General features: G+C 39.3%; 2 protein-coding genes across 9 annotated transcripts in view; both read right to left on the bottom strand.

Moving 5' to 3' along the window:
- The window catches only part of pih1d1 (PIH1 domain containing 1), a 36,022-nt gene extending 28,896 nt beyond the window's left edge, over positions 1–7,126 (bottom strand). Inside the window, exons 1-3 of one of the 4 annotated variants that reach the window (XM_036560764.1) lie at positions 7,078–7,126; positions 6,631–6,713; positions 18–75 (exon numbers count right to left, since the gene is read on the bottom strand). In XM_036560764.1, the coding sequence (XP_036416657.1) occupies positions 18–75; positions 6,631–6,711 (139 nt within the window). In that variant the 5' untranslated portion in view covers positions 6,712–6,713; positions 7,078–7,126. Of the gene's footprint in view, positions 1–17; positions 76–6,630; positions 6,719–6,985 lie in introns of all 4 variants that reach the window. The other 3 variants (XM_036560765.1, XM_036560762.1, XM_036560763.1) reach the window with 3 other exon arrangements.
- Positions 7,127–15,757: 8,631 nt separating this feature from the next.
- The window catches only part of LOC118800515 (putative protein TPRXL), a 38,548-nt gene continuing 35,467 nt past the window's right edge, over positions 15,758–18,838 (bottom strand). For all 5 annotated transcript variants that reach the window (XM_036560767.1, XM_036560770.1, XM_036560771.1 and 2 more), the window contains 3 exons: positions 18,117–18,188; positions 15,880–15,917; positions 15,758–15,786 (listed from right to left, as the gene is read on the bottom strand). In XM_036560767.1, coding sequence (XP_036416660.1) covers positions 15,915–15,917; positions 18,117–18,188 — 75 coding nt within the window. In that variant the 3' untranslated portion in view covers positions 15,758–15,786; positions 15,880–15,914. The remainder of the gene's footprint in view (positions 15,787–15,879; positions 15,918–18,116; positions 18,189–18,838) is intronic.

Raw genomic sequence — 18,838 nt, 5'->3', positions numbered from 1 at the left:
ACTATTTCGAGACTAACCTGGTTGTGGGCGGATGACTTTTGAGGGAGTACCATCACTCTGTACTTTTCCAATGGTCTGAAAACAGGAAAGACACAAATAAATTAAAGAGTCACACTAGCCCATTGTTTCACTTGGCTTTGAAAGGCAAACAAGATAAAAGAAGCATGCCTGAGTTTAGCCAAGCGTTTTGCCAATGACCAAACCTACGGAAAAAAACCTGATATAGCAGAACCAAACCAAGCATATCACTGTTGTTCAGTACTGCTGTGCCGCAGTGATTGTGAGTTGGGTTAATGCTTTGCTTTTTTAAATTCTATTTCCCATAAATTAACCAAGAAGGTCTAAATTTGGTGCAATCAAGGTTCACACAACACAAAACTTAATGTGCAGAGGACAAAACAAAAGCTTCCACTGCAAAAAAATCCCATCTGTTTGTAATAATGTAGTTTTAAAGTACATTTTTTTTAAACACCCGATGTTCTTCTTTACTTCATTTTACAGCATTAGAGAAAAAGACCTCAATAAGCACTTAAGTCTTTATTCATAACTCACAGGATATGTAAGCAAAAGCAGCAGGACAAAAAACTCAGACTTCTCTCACAGTTTACACTGGGTTCTTGACCGATTAAAATATCCACGCTCTGCCAACAAATGCCTTCTTTCACAGCATGCTTTACAGAAAGAGATTTACCACTGTTAACAAAAACTACTACTAACAGTGAAAACTGTACTTGTTAAAGCTGCACGCTGTAGGTTTTGGGGATTAGATCTCTCCAAGGGATATGTGTAATTGTGCAGAAGAACATTTTGTACCCAGGGACAATCGTGAGCGCATTGGTGCGGGGCGTGTCTCCTGAGGATGTGAAGGAATTATATCTTCATCCATATAATGTTGTTTTTGCATTTGAGACTTAAACATTGAGCTGTACCTTCTTTTTGCGCCTGACGTTAAGATGTATGAAATGGTCTGAAAAACTTCAAACCCAACGCCTCTGACTTTTAAATGTTATTTCAGGCTTTACAGGGCAACTCGCGACAGCTCACACCATAGTTTAGTCAGTGTATTTTTCTCCTGACACATTAATGCTACTTTCAATCTTAAAAAATACATTACTGTGCTTTAATTGCAATAAAAATAAACATGTTTTCAAAAACACAAAAACTAAATGTCGACTGCAAAAAGAACAAAAAAAGTGGTATATCGCTGTTAAAGGGTATCGGGTATTGAGCTATCAGCAGAAGTTGGTAAATGGGATTCTGAAAGAAAAAAGAAGAAATTTGATCCAATCCTATAACACATCTATCCTGAATTATAAAACAGATCCGGTCCTAAAATCTGATTGGCTGAGCCACATTTGAAGCCATTGTAAAATCCACAATATACCACAGAGCCCTAGGCTGGTCAGCTGGCCAACAGGCTAAAAAATAGCAAACATGCTGAACGACTCCAACATTATTATCACAGGCTTAAATTAGAGTACTCACAATATGATTCACTGAAAAACGGCAATATAAAAATCTAAAGAATGTCACCTGAATGTCTTACACACTTCAAATGTCCGTGTTTTAGTCAGAAGTAGCATCAAACCCAGGCTGAATCCCAAACGGCTCAGTACTCTCTAGCTAAATAGTGTACTGTGTAACATTATTAGTTTAGAAATTCTAGCTTCTGCTGTCAAATAGTCCACTGCTTGTCGAGTATGAATGTGGATGAATCCCAAATGACCGTTTTTTAGTGCTATTCTGCATTGTTAGGGTGCAGGAGTCAGTATTTAAATTCCTAGGTGGCGCACTATGTAGGGAGCAGGGAGCTGTTTGAGATTCAGCCCTAGTGTGAGAAAAGGGGCATCGTCAGACTGGCAGAAGACTTGTGGTGGTAATTTGGTGACCAAAAAGTACTTACAAACTGAAAGTATTTGCATTAAACAGTGCTATGTTACACATGTTCACTGTTATATGAAAATAAGTTTTAAAAAAAAAAATCATGAAATATCTGCAGTTTACAGTGACTGGTGACCGATTGTTCTTCATCATACTCTAAAGGAACTATTTCTTAACCATTTCTTGACAGTATACTTGTTTATGTCAATTATTATTAATAATAACTTAAAATATACACAATGTTTTAGATAATTATTTATGTTGGCCGCCGTTTTATAAAAGCAATAAGCCACTCAAGGCTGTGAGTTACTGCAATTTTATCATGGGGAAAGGTGTTCTTTGGCATGAAGCGCAGCAGAAGCCTCTCGTGGCTTATTGCTTTAGTATCATTCACTCACACTGTGTGATGTGATGTTGACAGCTGTGTAGTTATTCCTGTGAGATAGTAGAGGGTTTGAGTAGTTTCAGCATGACATGACACTCTTAAGCCAGCAGTCTATTCTAAATGGAAACATTTCAAAGCAAAACCCCTTTTTGGCTTAAATTACACTGTGAGTTGTAAAGTGTGGTGTGGGTTGCTTGCCACACAGTACTGCTAATCACTGCCTTGTTTGTTCTGAAACTACTGCGACTGGTAAAGTACATGATGTACACCAAGTCTGACAGCAAGTTCAGCGCTAGTTTAATTTCATCATCGTTTGAAGTGTACTGCCAGCTTTAGATACTCATGTGATGTTACAATGCAGTCACTGTAGCAGGGACAGTTGATCTAGGCTGGGTCAGAGTAGTTGAATGAATCTTCCTTTCCTACCTGCTTTCCTTCACTGGGCAGATATGAAGCCCATTAAATATGCTTAGAGCTGACTAGCATGTGGACCTACATGAATATCAGATCTAATATCAGGGTAAAATCAAAGAAAGCAGAACAAACAGGAAGTTTCATTTAGCTATTCAGACACAGCCCTAATTAAAAAGCACACAGAAAGCATCACAGTTAGGCCCAATCCCGTTTCACCCCTCGTCATTAGCCCTCTGTTTTGCGCGTTCATGCCTAGCGGTAGGGTGTCCCGATTTTTTTGAGATAGAGGTGTATTATCTTAGTTTAATGTCGTTTCAGTGTATTATGGTCCTTTTCTTCATAACAAGCATAAAATTTGCTATTTTCTCAGTGGCTAGTTAGCTAAATTTCTCATTCCACCTTAAATAGTTCCACATCACCAACGCCTGAAGCGCTAGAATGTAACTGCTGCACCATTTAAGGTGGAACGGAGATTATCATATCCCCCTCTTTGAAGGCATATGATGCCCTAAATGTAACTAAAGCCCAGCAGTGAGGAGCTGAACTTTACCCTCCTCTGCTGTCACTGCAGACTGGCAGCGTCGCCTACAGAGCAGCGCTAGTAGCTGTTAATGAAGTAATGCTCTTCTTTATTTGAGGGTCCCATTTTGTAGGGAAGATTTCAACCACTACCCCTTGCTCGAAGGGGCAAGGTGACACTCGAAAAACAAGGAGTGGGGGTAAAAATAAAAAATAGGGCTTTAGAATGCAAATAAAAATTTGGCTCAAGCTCATTTTTTATTATAATCGTACAGATTAAATGGCATAAACTTTTCAGCAGGTGAAGTAAATTATGCTGTGAATGGGCTAGTTATGTTAGCTGAGGTGTCAGACGATTCGCATTTGTCTGCTCTCCTAAAAACTTCAGCTTGACTGGCTCTTCAGTGTAAACTTCAAACTAAGTGTAATCTAATACAGATTTTGTGGAGTTGTATGTAGTACAGTCCAGTAATAGAATTAGTTTGGTAACTAGCTAGGCAAGAAGTGTTTACTAAAAGGCTACTTGCAGTGGAATCTGCCAGTGGCTAAGTGAAATATGTCAGTAACTAAGTTAAATCAATGACAGCGTGAATCCTCTCTGGTTACAGAAGGCAGAGGCTGAATAAATAACGCCAGTGACTCAGTTAAATTTGCCAGTGGCCGAGTGGACTTAATTAACCAATAGTAACTGTAACTGGCCTTCGAATGACTTCGAAATTCTGAATTACTCAAAATAAGACGCACTTAAACACACTACAAAGACGGTGAATGAAAAAGAAAGGTAACGTTATCATACCCAAATCACTATTCCATTTAAACCACCATTAATAAGACTACTTTTATCCATATTCTTTCGCCTGGCATCCCATTGGATTTCGTCAAGATACACTCTCTTTTCACTCTACTGAACAACAGAATAAAACAGCAATCTCTTTAACAGTATATAACAGTATTTGTAGCACGGAAACAAAAAACGATCCCACAATGCAGCACGGAATGATGTAAATTCCCAAGCCATTTCGTCGCTAATCAAATTTTAATATCTGTACTGGTATCACAAAAGGTTGTATCGTACCATCCCTAACAAAAACTATTACAAAGAAAAAATTTCAACTTTTTTTTATTTCTGCCAACGTTCTGTAAAGCTGAGGTCCTCTGATCTAGGTCCAAAACTCATAACAACTGCTATAGAAGAATGCACTTGTGGTCAGCGTATGGCTGTGTCCATTTATGTTAGAGTTTACAGTTCTATAATACGAAGCTGGAATATTTTCTTGGATCCAGCTGAACAGTTGAGTCCTAAAAGACAACAAATAAGCCACCATGCTAACAATAGCTTTATAAATAAATAAATAAATAAACGAAACAAAAACAACAATCTATCCAAACAATGTGACCTTTCACACACATGTACAATAAATTGTGCAAAAACAGATATGCACAAGAATTCCTCATTAGGCTGAATGGGATTTTTGCCAGCATCTTTTAAAATAATGCTTGACTAACTTTGCAATGCATTTTTGGGCATGAATTGGTCAATTAATAAGCACGACCACCATCATCGTCTTTACAGGAAAAGCAGAAAAAGCACCCTTGAACACAAAGTTACTTAAGAGATGGCTATCTGTGAAGGCTGGTCACTGTGGTTCAGTGGCAAAACTCAATGCTTTGCTGTGAATGAGCTGTAGTAACCGCATAAATGCTCTGATGAAGTTCTCCAGTACTTTCGAATAAAATAATGAGTCTAAATAATAGTCTGTTGCAATTCACTGACTGACGGTGCCTGTTTGAACTTGCCTTACTGCAACCCCAAAAACGCTCGGCTGGTCTCTGGTCTGGTCTTTGTTCTACTCAATCAAGTGCCCTGACACTTGCTGCCCTCCAACCATGCATGTATAGTTCGTGCATTTGTGATACATGCTGCAACACGTAGGGACATCTGTTACAGCACCGGCTAATGGTTACTCAAAACATGAAGGTAAGAAATGGCATCTGTGTTTCCTTGAACCATATACTTCTACACACCCACATACTTCTACACACCATCCAAATGTCCTTGCTGGGACACTCTGGTAAGAATCATACTGCAGGAATTCTCCACACCCACCCATGTGATTTAGAGTGTATGTCACAATGCGCCACTCCACAAGCACAGGGCCTACAGATCGGCCTTTCCTTTGATTTACAGTCCAGGTGCTCTACGCCAAGGCAGTCATCTGGACTGGTTATATTGCTGCCATGTTCATGTACAGTACTGTGCAAATATCAGAGATTAACCTTTATTTACAGAAAATAACACAGAACCCCCAACAACTAAATATAACAATTTTCAGCATCTTACGATCCAAGCAAGCCAAAACACATTCAGTGATGTTGAGGTCTGGCCTCCAGGGTGGTCAGTCCATTGTTTGATGTGTCTGTTTTCTTTTCTCAGTGAGGGCCACTAACAGCTACACATTCTTGTGGTGGGTGGGCACAATGTGTTAACAGAACAATGTAACTGAGGCCAAACTCCGTTCACTTGAATATTTCCACCCTCGCCAATGCAAAAGTGATCTTATTCATTTGCGTGAAACAAACCAATGGTATTATGTGTTAACAATGTCAGAGAGAGGTGTGCAGGAAAATGCTGGCAAAGTGAAGCAATAGTGAGCAAAGCGAGCCCTCTTCAGGCTATTTCGACCGCTCACTTCACCTTTAGTCTTCTCCTTCAAGATATACACCTGACATACATCCAAAGTTCAGTCTGCATTACCTCCATGGAAAAGCATTGACCAAAAGAATGAGATGCTCTGGACCGGCTACACAAGGGGCCACATGCCCAGCATCAGCTAGAGGGGTACAACAAGAACAATGGAACTGCATTCTCTGGAGTGATGGAGCTCCGTTCAACACCTTTGGGATGAGTCATCCAACATCAGTACCTGACCTCACTGATGCTCCTGCGGCTGCAATCAAATCCTCCGAGAAATGACCTGTTACACCCTTAACCATTTCATGCTTAAATGGCTCTTCGCATGGTAAAATTGTTGTTCAAAGTGACAGACAATGTGTTGTGTATGGTTCAATATAGAACCAATGGAAAATAGTTCCATATAGTACAAAAAAGGGTCCTTCTATTTCACAGTGTCAAGCTTCTAACAATAGCAGAACCCTATTTGGTGCTATTTAGAACCATATACAACACGCATCTCCATCAATCTGAAGAATCATTTCACCATGCAAAGAATCATTTAAGCACGAAGGGGTTCATGGTCCTAAATAGAGCCATTCTCTTTACTAAAGAACTCTTGAAGAACCATCTTTTTAAAGAGTGTAATATGCACTTCCTACATTTGGACTGATATGAAAGCTCTGTGGAAGCCCAACCCTAAAAATAAGCTCATAAAGATGACAAGTTCAAATAAACTGACAGCCGTTAAAGCGTCTACCTGAAGCAGGAGCTGCTGATAAAGCTCTTCTTGGCTCTGCTGCTCCAGTTCAGTACTGAGGAGAGACGAGTCCGTTTCCATGGCTACACTGGTGGAAAACAAGTACGTTATGGTAGCCAGCCAGCTAAAAAAGACTAAAAATAACTTTAAAAAGACTTTATGTCAAACACTTCAGAACGGCAGCTTCATGAAACGCCACACAAAGTACGAACATCATTAATTTGCCAAATACAAAGCAGACAAGCTTGGCTAAGATATCGTTAGCATAACAGTTAGCATGACAGGGCTTTTCGTGTTTGTGAAAGCTTTGCACAATTAACAAGCAGCGCCGTTTAAGAAGAAACACATTGTTTACCCCAAAATCTACTTTTTGTGATGATTTATCAGTCAGAGCTTTTTACATGCAGTTGAAACTGAGCGCTAATGTGCTTTCACATGCTACCATACCGGCTCCACACGAAGACTCAGCTGCAGCTTCCTGCAACAACACCGTTAGTCCTTCAAAATAAAAGCCTCGCCTCAGATATTTAACTTGAGCTGAATCCTTACAGGAGAATTACACTGATTTTTCAAAATATCTGCATGATTCAGTCATTACGGTGTAAACAAGATCATCCAGAGTGGTTTGAGGTGAAATGCTTCATTGTTGAGAAACTTACCGAGTCAGATTTGCTCAGTGTTGGTGATAGGAACCAGACGTCTGAAGAGTTTAACGCCTCTAAAAGCTCCCTCACAGAAAGCTATTACTAACAAGTTACCTGGTGCCTGACATATTGTGGTAGTTTTTAAATAATTTATAAAAATTTAAATTATTTAAAAACTACCACAAATAAATAATTTACATTTAAAAATTGCCACTGTCAGAACTGCAGAACTGATATTTTACAGCTCATTTTGAGGGAAAACAAATCTCCCACGATGCTCTAACACAGAGGAGCTAGTTGCTAAATTCTGATTGCCCTGACATTTTGAGCTCTGCTGCCCCTCTCAGAGCCAAGTGATCCAGAGTCAGATCTTAGCCATGGCTCAGTGGAAATACTCAGACCTTGAGGCAGGCAGGCAGGAAGGCAGAACATGAAGGGAAAAAGGAAACTGCAGATCTCCTACCAGATTTGAAAAGAATGAATGACTACACTGTTAAAAAGATGTTTTATAAAGGGTTCTTTAGTAAAGAAAATGGTTCTATATAGAACCATGAACACTCAAAGAACCCTTTGTATGATCAAATGGTTCTTTGCATGGTGAAATTGCTCTTCAGTTTGAGAATGTGTTCCATATAGGAACCCTTTTCAAATAGGCTTCCACTGTTGTTACATGCCACAGAACCCTTGTTTGGTACTATAAAGAACCCTTTTTTGTTTAGAGTGTACTTATCAGCACAGTGGAATTATTCACAACAGTTACAGCACACATCACTACAAGTAACTGCGCAAACAAACAATACCAAAGTAAACAAAAATGAATAAACACATGAATAAATAATAGTCACCAAACTATAATAATAACTAAATATAATTACTCTTTGTTGTGTAAAGCGACCTTGGGATTGTGAAAGGCGCTATATAAATGTAATTTATTATTATTATTATTATTATTATTATTATTATATATTATTTATAACAACATCATAATGATAACCAGGATGTTATTCTTCTAAACTGTCTTATTTGTGCTGTTGGCATCTGGTAAGTGGTCTGAGCCTACGGTTGAATAGCAAACACAGTTTGGCATGAACTTTGAATCCGCTATAAAATTTGACACGCAGGAACTGCAGTGGTGAGAGATGAGAGCCATTGCCAAACTTAAATCTATTCTGTCAAGTAAGGATTTAGAAATTGTGAGTCCAATGTCCAAGGCATTTCAGTCTTTTTAAGTCTTACAGAACTGTGTTTTATCGTTCAGTTATATCTTGTTGTTTTATCATTTTATTTATTTATTAATTTTCCTAATTCATTTTTTTTTTTTATTTATTACAAGCCCAGGTTCCTTTTCAGTTTTATAGATTTTTGTAAATACACGCTAATTCAAAATTTGATACTTGCTACACTTTCCCAAAAAGTTGAAATCTGAGAACTGTTAGACTGGGAAGTTTGTGGAATGACCAAAACACCTATTTTAAATTTTTTTTTAAGTTTTAAACTTTTTTTATATTTTTAAAACTCCACAGGTAAACAGGTGAACAGGTGATTTCATGACTGGGTATTAAAGGAATATTCACAAAAGGCTCAGTCAAAAAACAACATTGACTGACTGAATAATCCAACAGTTTAAGAACATTGGGCCTCTTTATCCAACCTTTCTCAAGAAGAAATTTCTTCTTAAACTCGTGCAGTTTTCACAAAGATCCTGACATTAACCAATATTTTCTGTTCTTAGGAAAGAACAGAATCTGCACACTCAAGAGCAAAAAGGTGCGAACAATTCTATGTTTAAGAACACATCATGAATCTGACATAGACATAGACGTTTCTCAAGAACAAATTTAAGAAAAAAGTTCTGAATTTACCCACATGGGTTTAGAAATACTTCAGCAAACCCTTGTCTGTAAACACAGTTTGTCACTGCATCTACAAATGCAAGTTAAGACTGCTACACAAAGCGAAAGCTATATATAAACAACAATAAGAAACGCTGCTGACTTCTCTGGGCTAAAGCTCAACTGAGATGGACTGACGCAAAGTGTACATGTGTGCTGATGAGTCTTCCTTTCACATTGTTTTTGGAAATAATGGACATTGTGTTCTCCAGGCCAAAAAGTAAAAGGACCATCCATATTGGTACCAACGTAATCATCAGAAACATACTTCTGTTATTGTATGGGGGTTGGGTAACTTGTTCACCTTTGATGGCAACATTAATGCTGAGCTCCAGATGGCGCTGCGTTAAAAATGCTTCTGTAATGAATTTAACCACATAGCCGGAAAACTACGCAGTATTTGGATAAGCATGCTGCATCTAGACAACATCTTTTTCAGGGATGTCCCTGCTTGTTTCAGCAAAACAATTACAACAGTGTGGCTCCAGAATAAGAGAGAGCAGGTGCCTGAATGGCCTGCCTACAGTCCAGACCTGTTTCTCATTGAAAACATGTGGCGCATTACGAAGCACAATATCTGACAATGGAGGCCCCGGTCTGTTGAACATCTGATGTGCTATATTTAGCAAGAATGGGAAAAAAAAAGCTTTCACAACTACAGCAATAAGTGTCCTCAGTTTCCAGAAGGAAAGGGGATGTAACACATGTGTAAACATGCACTTTTTTCAACTTTTTGGAACATGTTGCAAGGATCAGATTTAGAATAAATGTGTATATATACCAAAAAACAACAAAGTTAATAAGCTGAAACAAATATTTTTGTAGTGTTCTTAATTGAAAGCAGGTCAAAAAGGATTTGCTGTCTGTTTTATTTACATTTTTCCTACTGTCTCAACTTTTTTGAAATTGAGTTTGTATTTTTACCTGATTGTTCAGTACTTTGGTTGACACGTTTTCTTTAAAAATGCAACATGAATAAAAGTGACCTGACTTGGCTCCACATTTATAGCTGACTGCATTTAAAGTTGCACTTCAAATGAAACATCAGAGATATATTTATATCAAACTTTTAGCTTTAATATAATTATGTACAGTATACAGATACTTACAAGAGCAGAATTTATTTATAAAAATAATAACAATAATAATAGTAATAATGGTAGTAATAATAATAATAATCATCATCATAATAATAATAAACACCTGGTGAGCAGCACACAGTGCAGAAACATTCACAGCTCATCCATGAATCACATACATTTCCAGAACAGTCTTTACTAAAAGAGAGAAGCGGGAAAATTGTCAACCCACATGTCTGAAACAGCTTAGTGTGTCCAGTACATATTTAATTAGGCCATCTGTGTCTTTAACTGACCATGACATGGCTGTATATATGCACTGACAAATCACAGTTGCCTACGGAGCTCTGCTGGTGGGAATGAGATCATTAAGTCATGGCCACGACTTAGTAAGGCGTGGAAATGAGATCATGCCTTCGTAAGTCCTGGTCACGCAATAGGATCTCATTTCCACACCTTACTAAGTCATGCCCACACATTAGGATCTCGTTACCACGGCTTACTAAGTTGAGGCCACACATTATTTTTATTTATACAGGATGTCACTAGCAGGGTTCTGTAGCCACCTCTACTGTTGGCATGACAACAGCCAAGATGACGGAGCAGCTGTGTTTCTGCTTCTTACAATCCAAGTAATTCCAGTTACAATTACAGTGTCAGTGTTCTTGAGCAGATGTTCTTCATTTTTGCCTGTTTACTGTTTCTCAGTGAGGCTTCTTGACAGCTACACATCCTGAGTCGTCTTCTCTCAGTGGAAGGATGGACAGAAACACCTGTGGACGTTTTCAGATCTGAAGCAGCTTGATTTTCTCCTCTCTCAGAGATGAAAGCTTGCGAACACTTTATATGGACAGCCCACTGTAGATGCTTTGTAGACGCTCAACTTGCATTTCCCTTAGATTCAACTAAATGGCTATTACTTGTAGTAGATAATAAGCTTTGAGTGCTGTTTATCTGATGAAGACCGTGTTGGTGGTCTAGCAGGTCTTTCAGGTGGTTGTTAGGAGTCCTGTTTTCTTTGCAGCTTTTAATCATTGTTTTAAGCTCCGGTTTTGAAAGTATCTGTTTTTCACTTCTTTTTCTTTTCACTTTCTCCTTCATTATGCCAGTGGACTCTCTTATATCTCAGACATATAAAAAAATGAATCAGTTGTACTTAATGGCTGTTTTAACAAGGACCATAAGAAATGGAGGGTGGTCTCTGACTTTTGCAGTGCTGTAAATCTATAAATCTGTGTGCTCAACGGCTTTTTTTTTCAACACAGTTTGATTAATGTCAGGCAGATGGAAATGAGATTGATCTGACTGGAAAACTGCAGCATTCCTAGACAGCCCACCAGTCCAAATAAGGATAAATAAGACAGTTGCGCTCTGGGAAATACAAAGTTCAGGAATGCACTGCCGTGACCCAAGAAAATAGCTAAAATATCCTGGCAGATTTTAATGAAAAAGTGAGTCTCCTGAAAAGAAAGAGAAGCTGTAATTAAGGCAAAGAGTGGACACTCTAAATACTGAAAAATATCATGTTTACTTTTTGTAATTTTCTGTTAAATTTGTGAATATTGAAAAATGAATAACTTAATTTACTAATTACTTAATGGCTGTTTTTACTAGAAATGAAATACATGTTGGGTGGTCTCTGATTTTTGCACAGCACTGTATATGCAGATTCAGACAGGTGACAAATTAATGGAAAATATACAATAATAATAATAAACGAGTGGAGAAACATAAGACGTGCAGATGCTTCCAGACAGGTGCACTGCATGATACAAGTAAGCAGTTAGCATGTTCTGTGGTATGTATGAAAATGCTGGGCTGCGGGGCAGGAACCTATGTACATCTGAAAGGTCAGTGGAGAGGAGTCATCCTTCACCATGCTCTCACAAGTGGGCGAGTGCATGTGCAGTGTACACCAAGAGAACAGTACAGGCATGAAAGCTTCACCAACTGAGGGACTATCTTTTGGAAGAACGGTGTCCCATCCCTCCAGTCCCGAGTTTTGGAGACTTGCAGAATCTATGCTAAAGCACACTGAAGCTTTTCTGGCTCATGACAGACCAACTTTTAATTTGTCACCTGTCACTCATCACCCGTCTATAAAAGAAAAAAAATACAATAAAATAAACATACAAAAAAAATCTCCATTTTTTTTTATTTATTTTCCCACATCACATCACATGTCCTTTACTTTGTGTAAAAAATTCATAACAGACCAACAGAAATACTCCAAAAGTACGTTTAACAATATCTCTTTACATTAACTTACACTAAAGGAGGCAAACATTGTCAATTTTTTTTAAAGTTACAAGTTATTATTTTTGAGATACTTTTTTGAAAGGGACCATATATACATATATATTATATACATGCATATGTAGAGTATTTAGACACCCTAACCAAATATTTTTAAATTCACTTTTGTATCAAATGAATGTTCATGGTTATTTTTAAACACTGAAAATGTTGCAGTTATTCTTGTCATGTTTTGGTTGGAAACAAAGGTAAAAACCCATCAGAAAATGGTCCAATCAGGATTTCTTCACTGTGGTATCTAAATCTACAGCCAAGCAAACACTCCCATTTGTGAGGACTTTAGGAGCTGAAAAGAAGGCCTAATGTGTCAGATTAACGAGCAACATAATTAGAACAGACAGTGGAATCAACAAATCATGTTCTGATTTCCAATGGGTGGGACCAATGTTGTGAGAAGAAGCGTTTCTGTAAACCGTCTTGAAGTCCTAGATACATCACTGACTGTGAGTATGAGTGGTGGCCAGACCACTGTTATGTTCAGATGGAAAAGTGCAGCCGCTCTAAGGGGTTATTGTAAAATTGCTACACAAATGCATGTAAAATGTATGTTAATATGTCTGTTACAAGCTTCAGATGTCTTTTAGAAGCTTCCAATTTCCACGTTTAGTTTACAACAACCAAACAACGTTCATGTGAACTGCCGTTAGCTTAGTGCTAACATACCACTAAAATCCCATAGGGGCTCTAGCAGAAATGAGCAGAGGTGTTTCAATATTTCTGGCCTGAACTGAAGGCCTAGCTCTAACAGTCATTGTTTACCACTGCATTTAAACAGTGGTAAACTTTGAGGTTTTTCTTTTATACATACTTCACAAAGTTTTAACAAAACTGTATTTTAGATTAAACACTTTGAGCACAACTTCCACACAAAGGCCTCCTTTCCACCGCAGGGCCGAACGGTTCTGAGCACAGAGGGTAACCGTTCCAGTGGCATTTCCACACGGACACAGTTCGACAAGGAACACTTAAAAACTGGGCTCAGCTAAGACCAATTTCTAAATGTTAAATGGTACTGCTGACCAGAAGAGAGTAGCTGGGAGAAGCGAAGTTGACCGGCTGATGTTAAAAGGACAAAAACTCGACATCAAACTTCTCTGTTGTCTGAAGCTGGAGCCTCAAAGCTAAGCTAATGCTAGCTGGCTCTTCTCTCCTAGTTAACTTTGCTTAGCTAAAGAGATCCAGGCACCACAGTGCAGGTATAAGATGACAAAAACTTATTACAGCGAAAGCAAAGTTAACTGGTCGGTGTTGGAGTGATGGAAAGTGGAAATCGGACCTGTTCTGTTAGTGCTTTAAGCTGTAGCCTGCTAGGCTAAGCTAACGCAAGTCTAGCGAACTAATAATTAAAAACACCCATTTAGAGGATAAAGACTTGTATCTGAGAGCACAAATTTGAATGACTGGTGTTAAAGTCACAGAAAGATGAAAAAATTTGAATTGTTTTGTGCTGCTTTGACCTGCCGGGCAGCGCTAAGGCTAATGTAGTTATCTGGCTAAAGGTAAAACCCACCGCAGAACCGTCTGTTTCAGTGACAGATGCTCAAATAGCACAGAGGATAAACAAGTTGTCAAGATGAGAGCACAGCGAGAGAGACTGGAGTTGGAGTGACAGACGGAATCCGACATGTTTTGTGGTGGGTGGCGTGTATGTAGCTATTAGCCTGTTAGCAGTTAACCACTGGTTGTGTAGTTTTCTTCGGTATTTCCTCGTTCATTGGTACAACGGATGGAAACAGAAACCGTAACCGGTCTCACGAGTCCGGACCTGTGCAGAACAGCCTAGTATGGCCCTGAGAACCGTTTGGTTCGATAGTGGAAAAGCGGCCAAAGTTTTTGTGTGGAGAAAGCCTGGAGAGGAACCCCCACCAGACTGCACTTCAGGTTCTGTAAAGCACAGAGAAGGAAACGTCAAAGGGGCTGTTTTTCTGGCAGTGTTGATGGAATCATAAATACAGAAGTGTACACAGGCATTTTGGATGTGAGCCTGCTAAGAAACTGCTCAACACTTAATGACCCGAAACGCATCAGCTGCCTTTTGAACGAATACATCGCCAAAAAGAAACTGACAGTCTTTAAGTAGTACATTTATAATAAATGCCGCTTGGTTTGACATTTGGTTTCTTAACACAACGAACTTGCATTTACACTTTTAAGTGGCGCAAATACTTTTTGGTGCCACTGTATATATACAGCACTGCGCAATAGTCATCTGAGAATTTATAAGCATTTATTTGTTTTATGTATATATATTTTTCCCATTGTTTTAAACTTAAATAAATAGAAACTGAAAAATTTGCAGAAGCATGTACCCTGCAGATCACAAATCAACAGAACGTGAACTGACAAGGGGTGTTTTTTGCATATAACCATTTACATATGTTGTATATCATGTTATGTCATACTGTTAATGCTGAATATTACCACGTAATAAAACTCTTGTTACACAGTAATATTTATGTTTTTGATTATTGAACAAAACAGTTTTTGAAGCAAAACAACACATTTTTGGTGCATAAACACAAATCCATACAATGTGGTGTGAAGCTCATATCGAACAACATATCCTGCTGTTTGACTGGTGGTCAAATGTCCATTTCAGTACGTATGTGAATCATGAGTCTATCATGAAAATGGAATACACTGTTATATGCTGTCAGTATGTTGCAGAGTATAAACAGAATATATTGCCAGGTATTATACTTTTTGTGTTAGCTTGCACTTCATATCCCTGCACATGCAAGTTTCCCTCATCAAAACCATATAGCATACCTTTAATTAAAAAAAACATGTGAGAAGCTGGCAGACTTGACTGGAGCTGTCAAAATTTCAGCCCAATGGAGTCAAAGCGGAGGTTCTTAAGTTAGTGTTCAGTCTCGACTTAAGTAAATCACTTTTCCTCTCCAGTTCGAGTCTCTCCAGTCCAGTCCAAGGCTGTAGGTATGTATTCCATGACGTATGGAGAAACCACACTTTCTTTTTATGGATCAGAATGCTTGGCGTTCCTCCATGCACATGCTCCATTATGCAGAGGGCAGGTGCTGGACAATGATTGCTCCAGTCGCAGCTTAGCCATAGTGTCTGGAAAATTATAGACAGTTATCATCTCACGCAGAGAGGTCCATCTGGAGACAGCGAGGAGCGAACAAGTCCAGCTCTCACTACGTCAGGAGGTATTCCATTCCACTGATGGATGTCATTGATGACCCTCTGACATGTTACACTGAGCTGGAACATGAAGACCAAGAAAAAGTGATATGAGATTCATTCAGAATGACCGTGGTCGTATTTATAAACACCACAGCAATCAGAGCAACTCACCTCAAGTAGCTTGGTGACTGAGAATCTCATGAGCGTCACTTCAAGGAGAGACACAATAAAGCTGGAGTTATAAAAGTGGCCAATGTAATGCAACTCAGAAAACCATCTGATCACATCGCAGGTTTTAAATCATTCTTTTTAGTAAGGGTGGGCAATAGGGCCAAAATATCTCATGGTTAGTCGAGTTCCTGCGGTAACAACCCCAGTGATGGTAAACACTCATGTACTGCCAGTTTAAAATGTTAGTTTATTTATTTATTTCATGTGAACTATAGCAAGAAACTAGTGATCCCACACAAAAACAAAACTGAATGTCTAAATGTTTGGAGATGTGATATCCTACATTATTACCACATGTACTTCACCAAACATACAGTATATGGCCAAAAGTATATGGACTTCAGGTGTTTCAATCACACTCATTGCTAACAGGTGTATAAAATCAAGCACATGCAATCTTCATAGACAAACAGTGGCAGTAGACTGGGTCGTACTGAAGAGCTCAGTGACTTTACACATGGTGTTGCCATTTTCAGCCACAAATCAGTTTCTGCCCTGCTAGTTCTGCCCTGGTCTAGGACTCAAAACTCACAGACCAGGGCTGCTGAGTGCTGAAGCACAAAATGCTAAAATCACCTCTCACTGTTGCATCACTCACTACAGAGTTCCTAACTGCCTCTGGAAGCACCGTCAGAACAAGAACTGTGTCCTGGAGCTTCATGAATTTGGTTTCCATGGCTGAGCAGCTGCATAAAAGCCTAGGGTCATGATGTGCGTTGTCAAAATTTCATCTGGAAATCTGGTGGACAAATCTTGGTTTGGCTGGTGTTTGGTAAGTTTGGGGTTGGTATAGTGGGGATTGGTATAGCGTAGCAGGTAACACTACTGCCTCCCACGCTGCAGACTGGGGTCTGATCCCTGCCTTGGCAAGCACTCAATGCTATACCAGTAAGAGGCCTTGGGCAAAATTCCTAATGCTATCCTTGCCTACCTGCGTAAAAGATGATCAAACTGTACGTCGCTTTGGATAAGAGTGTCTGCCAAATGCTGTAAATGTAAATGGTGGCAGGAGAACGATATCTACCGGAATGCACAGTAGTTTGGTGGAGGAGGAATAATAGTCTACAATTTTGAGGAAAGCCTTCCCAGAAGTGTGGAGGCTGATATAGCCACAAAGAGGGGGCCCACTTCATATCAATGGCCATGGCTTTGGAATAATATGTCCAATAAACTCTTATAGGTATACTGAGATACCTACAAATTACTAAACACAGGAGCTTTTATGAATCCCATTCTAAATCCATAGGCATTAATATGGAGTTGGTCCCCCTTTGCAGCTATAACAGCTTCCACTCTTCTGGGAAGCTTTCTATAAGATTTTGGAGAGTGTCTGTGGGAAGTTTTTGCCCATTCATCCAAAAGAACATTTGTGAGGTCAGATACTGATGTTGAACGAGAGGGCCTGGCTCACAATGTTCTAGTTCATCCCAAAGGTGTTTGATGGGGTTCAGGTCAGGGCTCTGTGTGGGCCAGTCAAGTTCTCCCACACCAAACTCACCCAGTCAGGCCTTTATGGACCTTGCTTTGTGCACTGGGGCTCAGTCATGTTGGAACAGAAAAGGTTCTTCCCCAAACTGTTCCCACAAATTTAGAAGCGTACAATTGTCCAAAATGCCTTGGTGCTGAAGCATTAAGATTAAGATTAAGATTAAGGGGCCTAGACTGACCCCTGAAAAACAACCCCATATCATCATCCCTCCTCCACCAAACTTTACAGTTGGCACAATGCAGTCAGGCAGGTAATGTTCTCCTGGCATTCGCCAAACCCAGACTCGTCCGTCAGACTGCCAGATAGGGAAGCCAGATTCGTCACTCTACAGAACACATTTCCACTGAGTTCAGTGCCCCCCCGCCCCCCAGAAGACTACTGACTTTGTGTCTGTTAGCTACATTACCCCTGTAGCTCCAGTTCTAAGCTAAAGAAGCAAAATCTGGACTCCAATCATGTCTTTGCTGATTGACTACATCTGGAGTAAGTGGAACATTACGTAAAAAAGCGTACTTTTTCACCGAACCATCCCTTTAAAGATTATCATCTTGGAGTGTATAAGAAAGGGTTACAGCTGATAGTTAGAAATGATTTCAAAGCTTTAAGAAATCAAAGCCAACACTCTCATTTTTCTGGACTTTAACAAGTGTAACAATAAAAGCAGCAGCAATTGATCCAAAAATGCTACCTGGAGGTCTACATTTCCATTCAAGATCACCAGTTCTGCGAGGTCACCTGGCCGAGGAACTTCAGTGCGCTCCTATAAGACAGGATAAATTATAGACAGTATTAATTCATTTTGTTAGGGTACTGGCCTTGAGACATTCCGGACATTCATTTATTAATTATACAACAGTTAGTTCCGGCCACACCAGCTGATTGGTTGATGAGCGTTCTAACTGTGCTCTTATATCGCCATAACATCACAATTTTTTCACAAACACTGTATCACTCCGCTGAGAGCCACTTGAACATTTTTATTTCTTACTTTGCACATAAACAGAAAATGGATACTTTTATGATCGCATTTGACCGACAACCGATTTGGTCCGACTCTGAAGATGAGACTAGACTAAATTCCCAATCTGTCATCACCACTGAGCAGCTTTTCAGTCGGCAGCTGTGACAGAAGAACAGCTAAACAACCTGGAATCAGCCAGAAATGAACCCAATACCATTCGCCAAACTAAATGGGCTGTAAGATGCTTTATAGACTGGCTGTCTGTAATATTGATCTAGCAAAAAATGAGAAAACTGAGCTAAACTTGATATTGCGGCAGTTTTATGGCTCAGTCTGTACTTCGAAAGGCGGGCTTACAGCAAACTGTGCAGTGAGTGAGCGGAGTTCGTTACTCTGACGTAGCAACAAGCTGCTTGTTAAGGAACTATAATTTGGTGGAAGGCACTGCT

This window comes from Colossoma macropomum, unplaced genomic scaffold (genome assembly GCF_904425465.1).
Source record: "Colossoma macropomum unplaced genomic scaffold, Colossoma_macropomum, whole genome shotgun sequence".
Classification (NCBI taxonomy): Eukaryota; Metazoa; Chordata; class Actinopteri; order Characiformes; family Serrasalmidae; genus Colossoma; species Colossoma macropomum.
The sequence above is the reverse complement of the archived record's forward strand: the minus strand, read 5'-3'. Positions and strand labels throughout refer to the sequence as shown.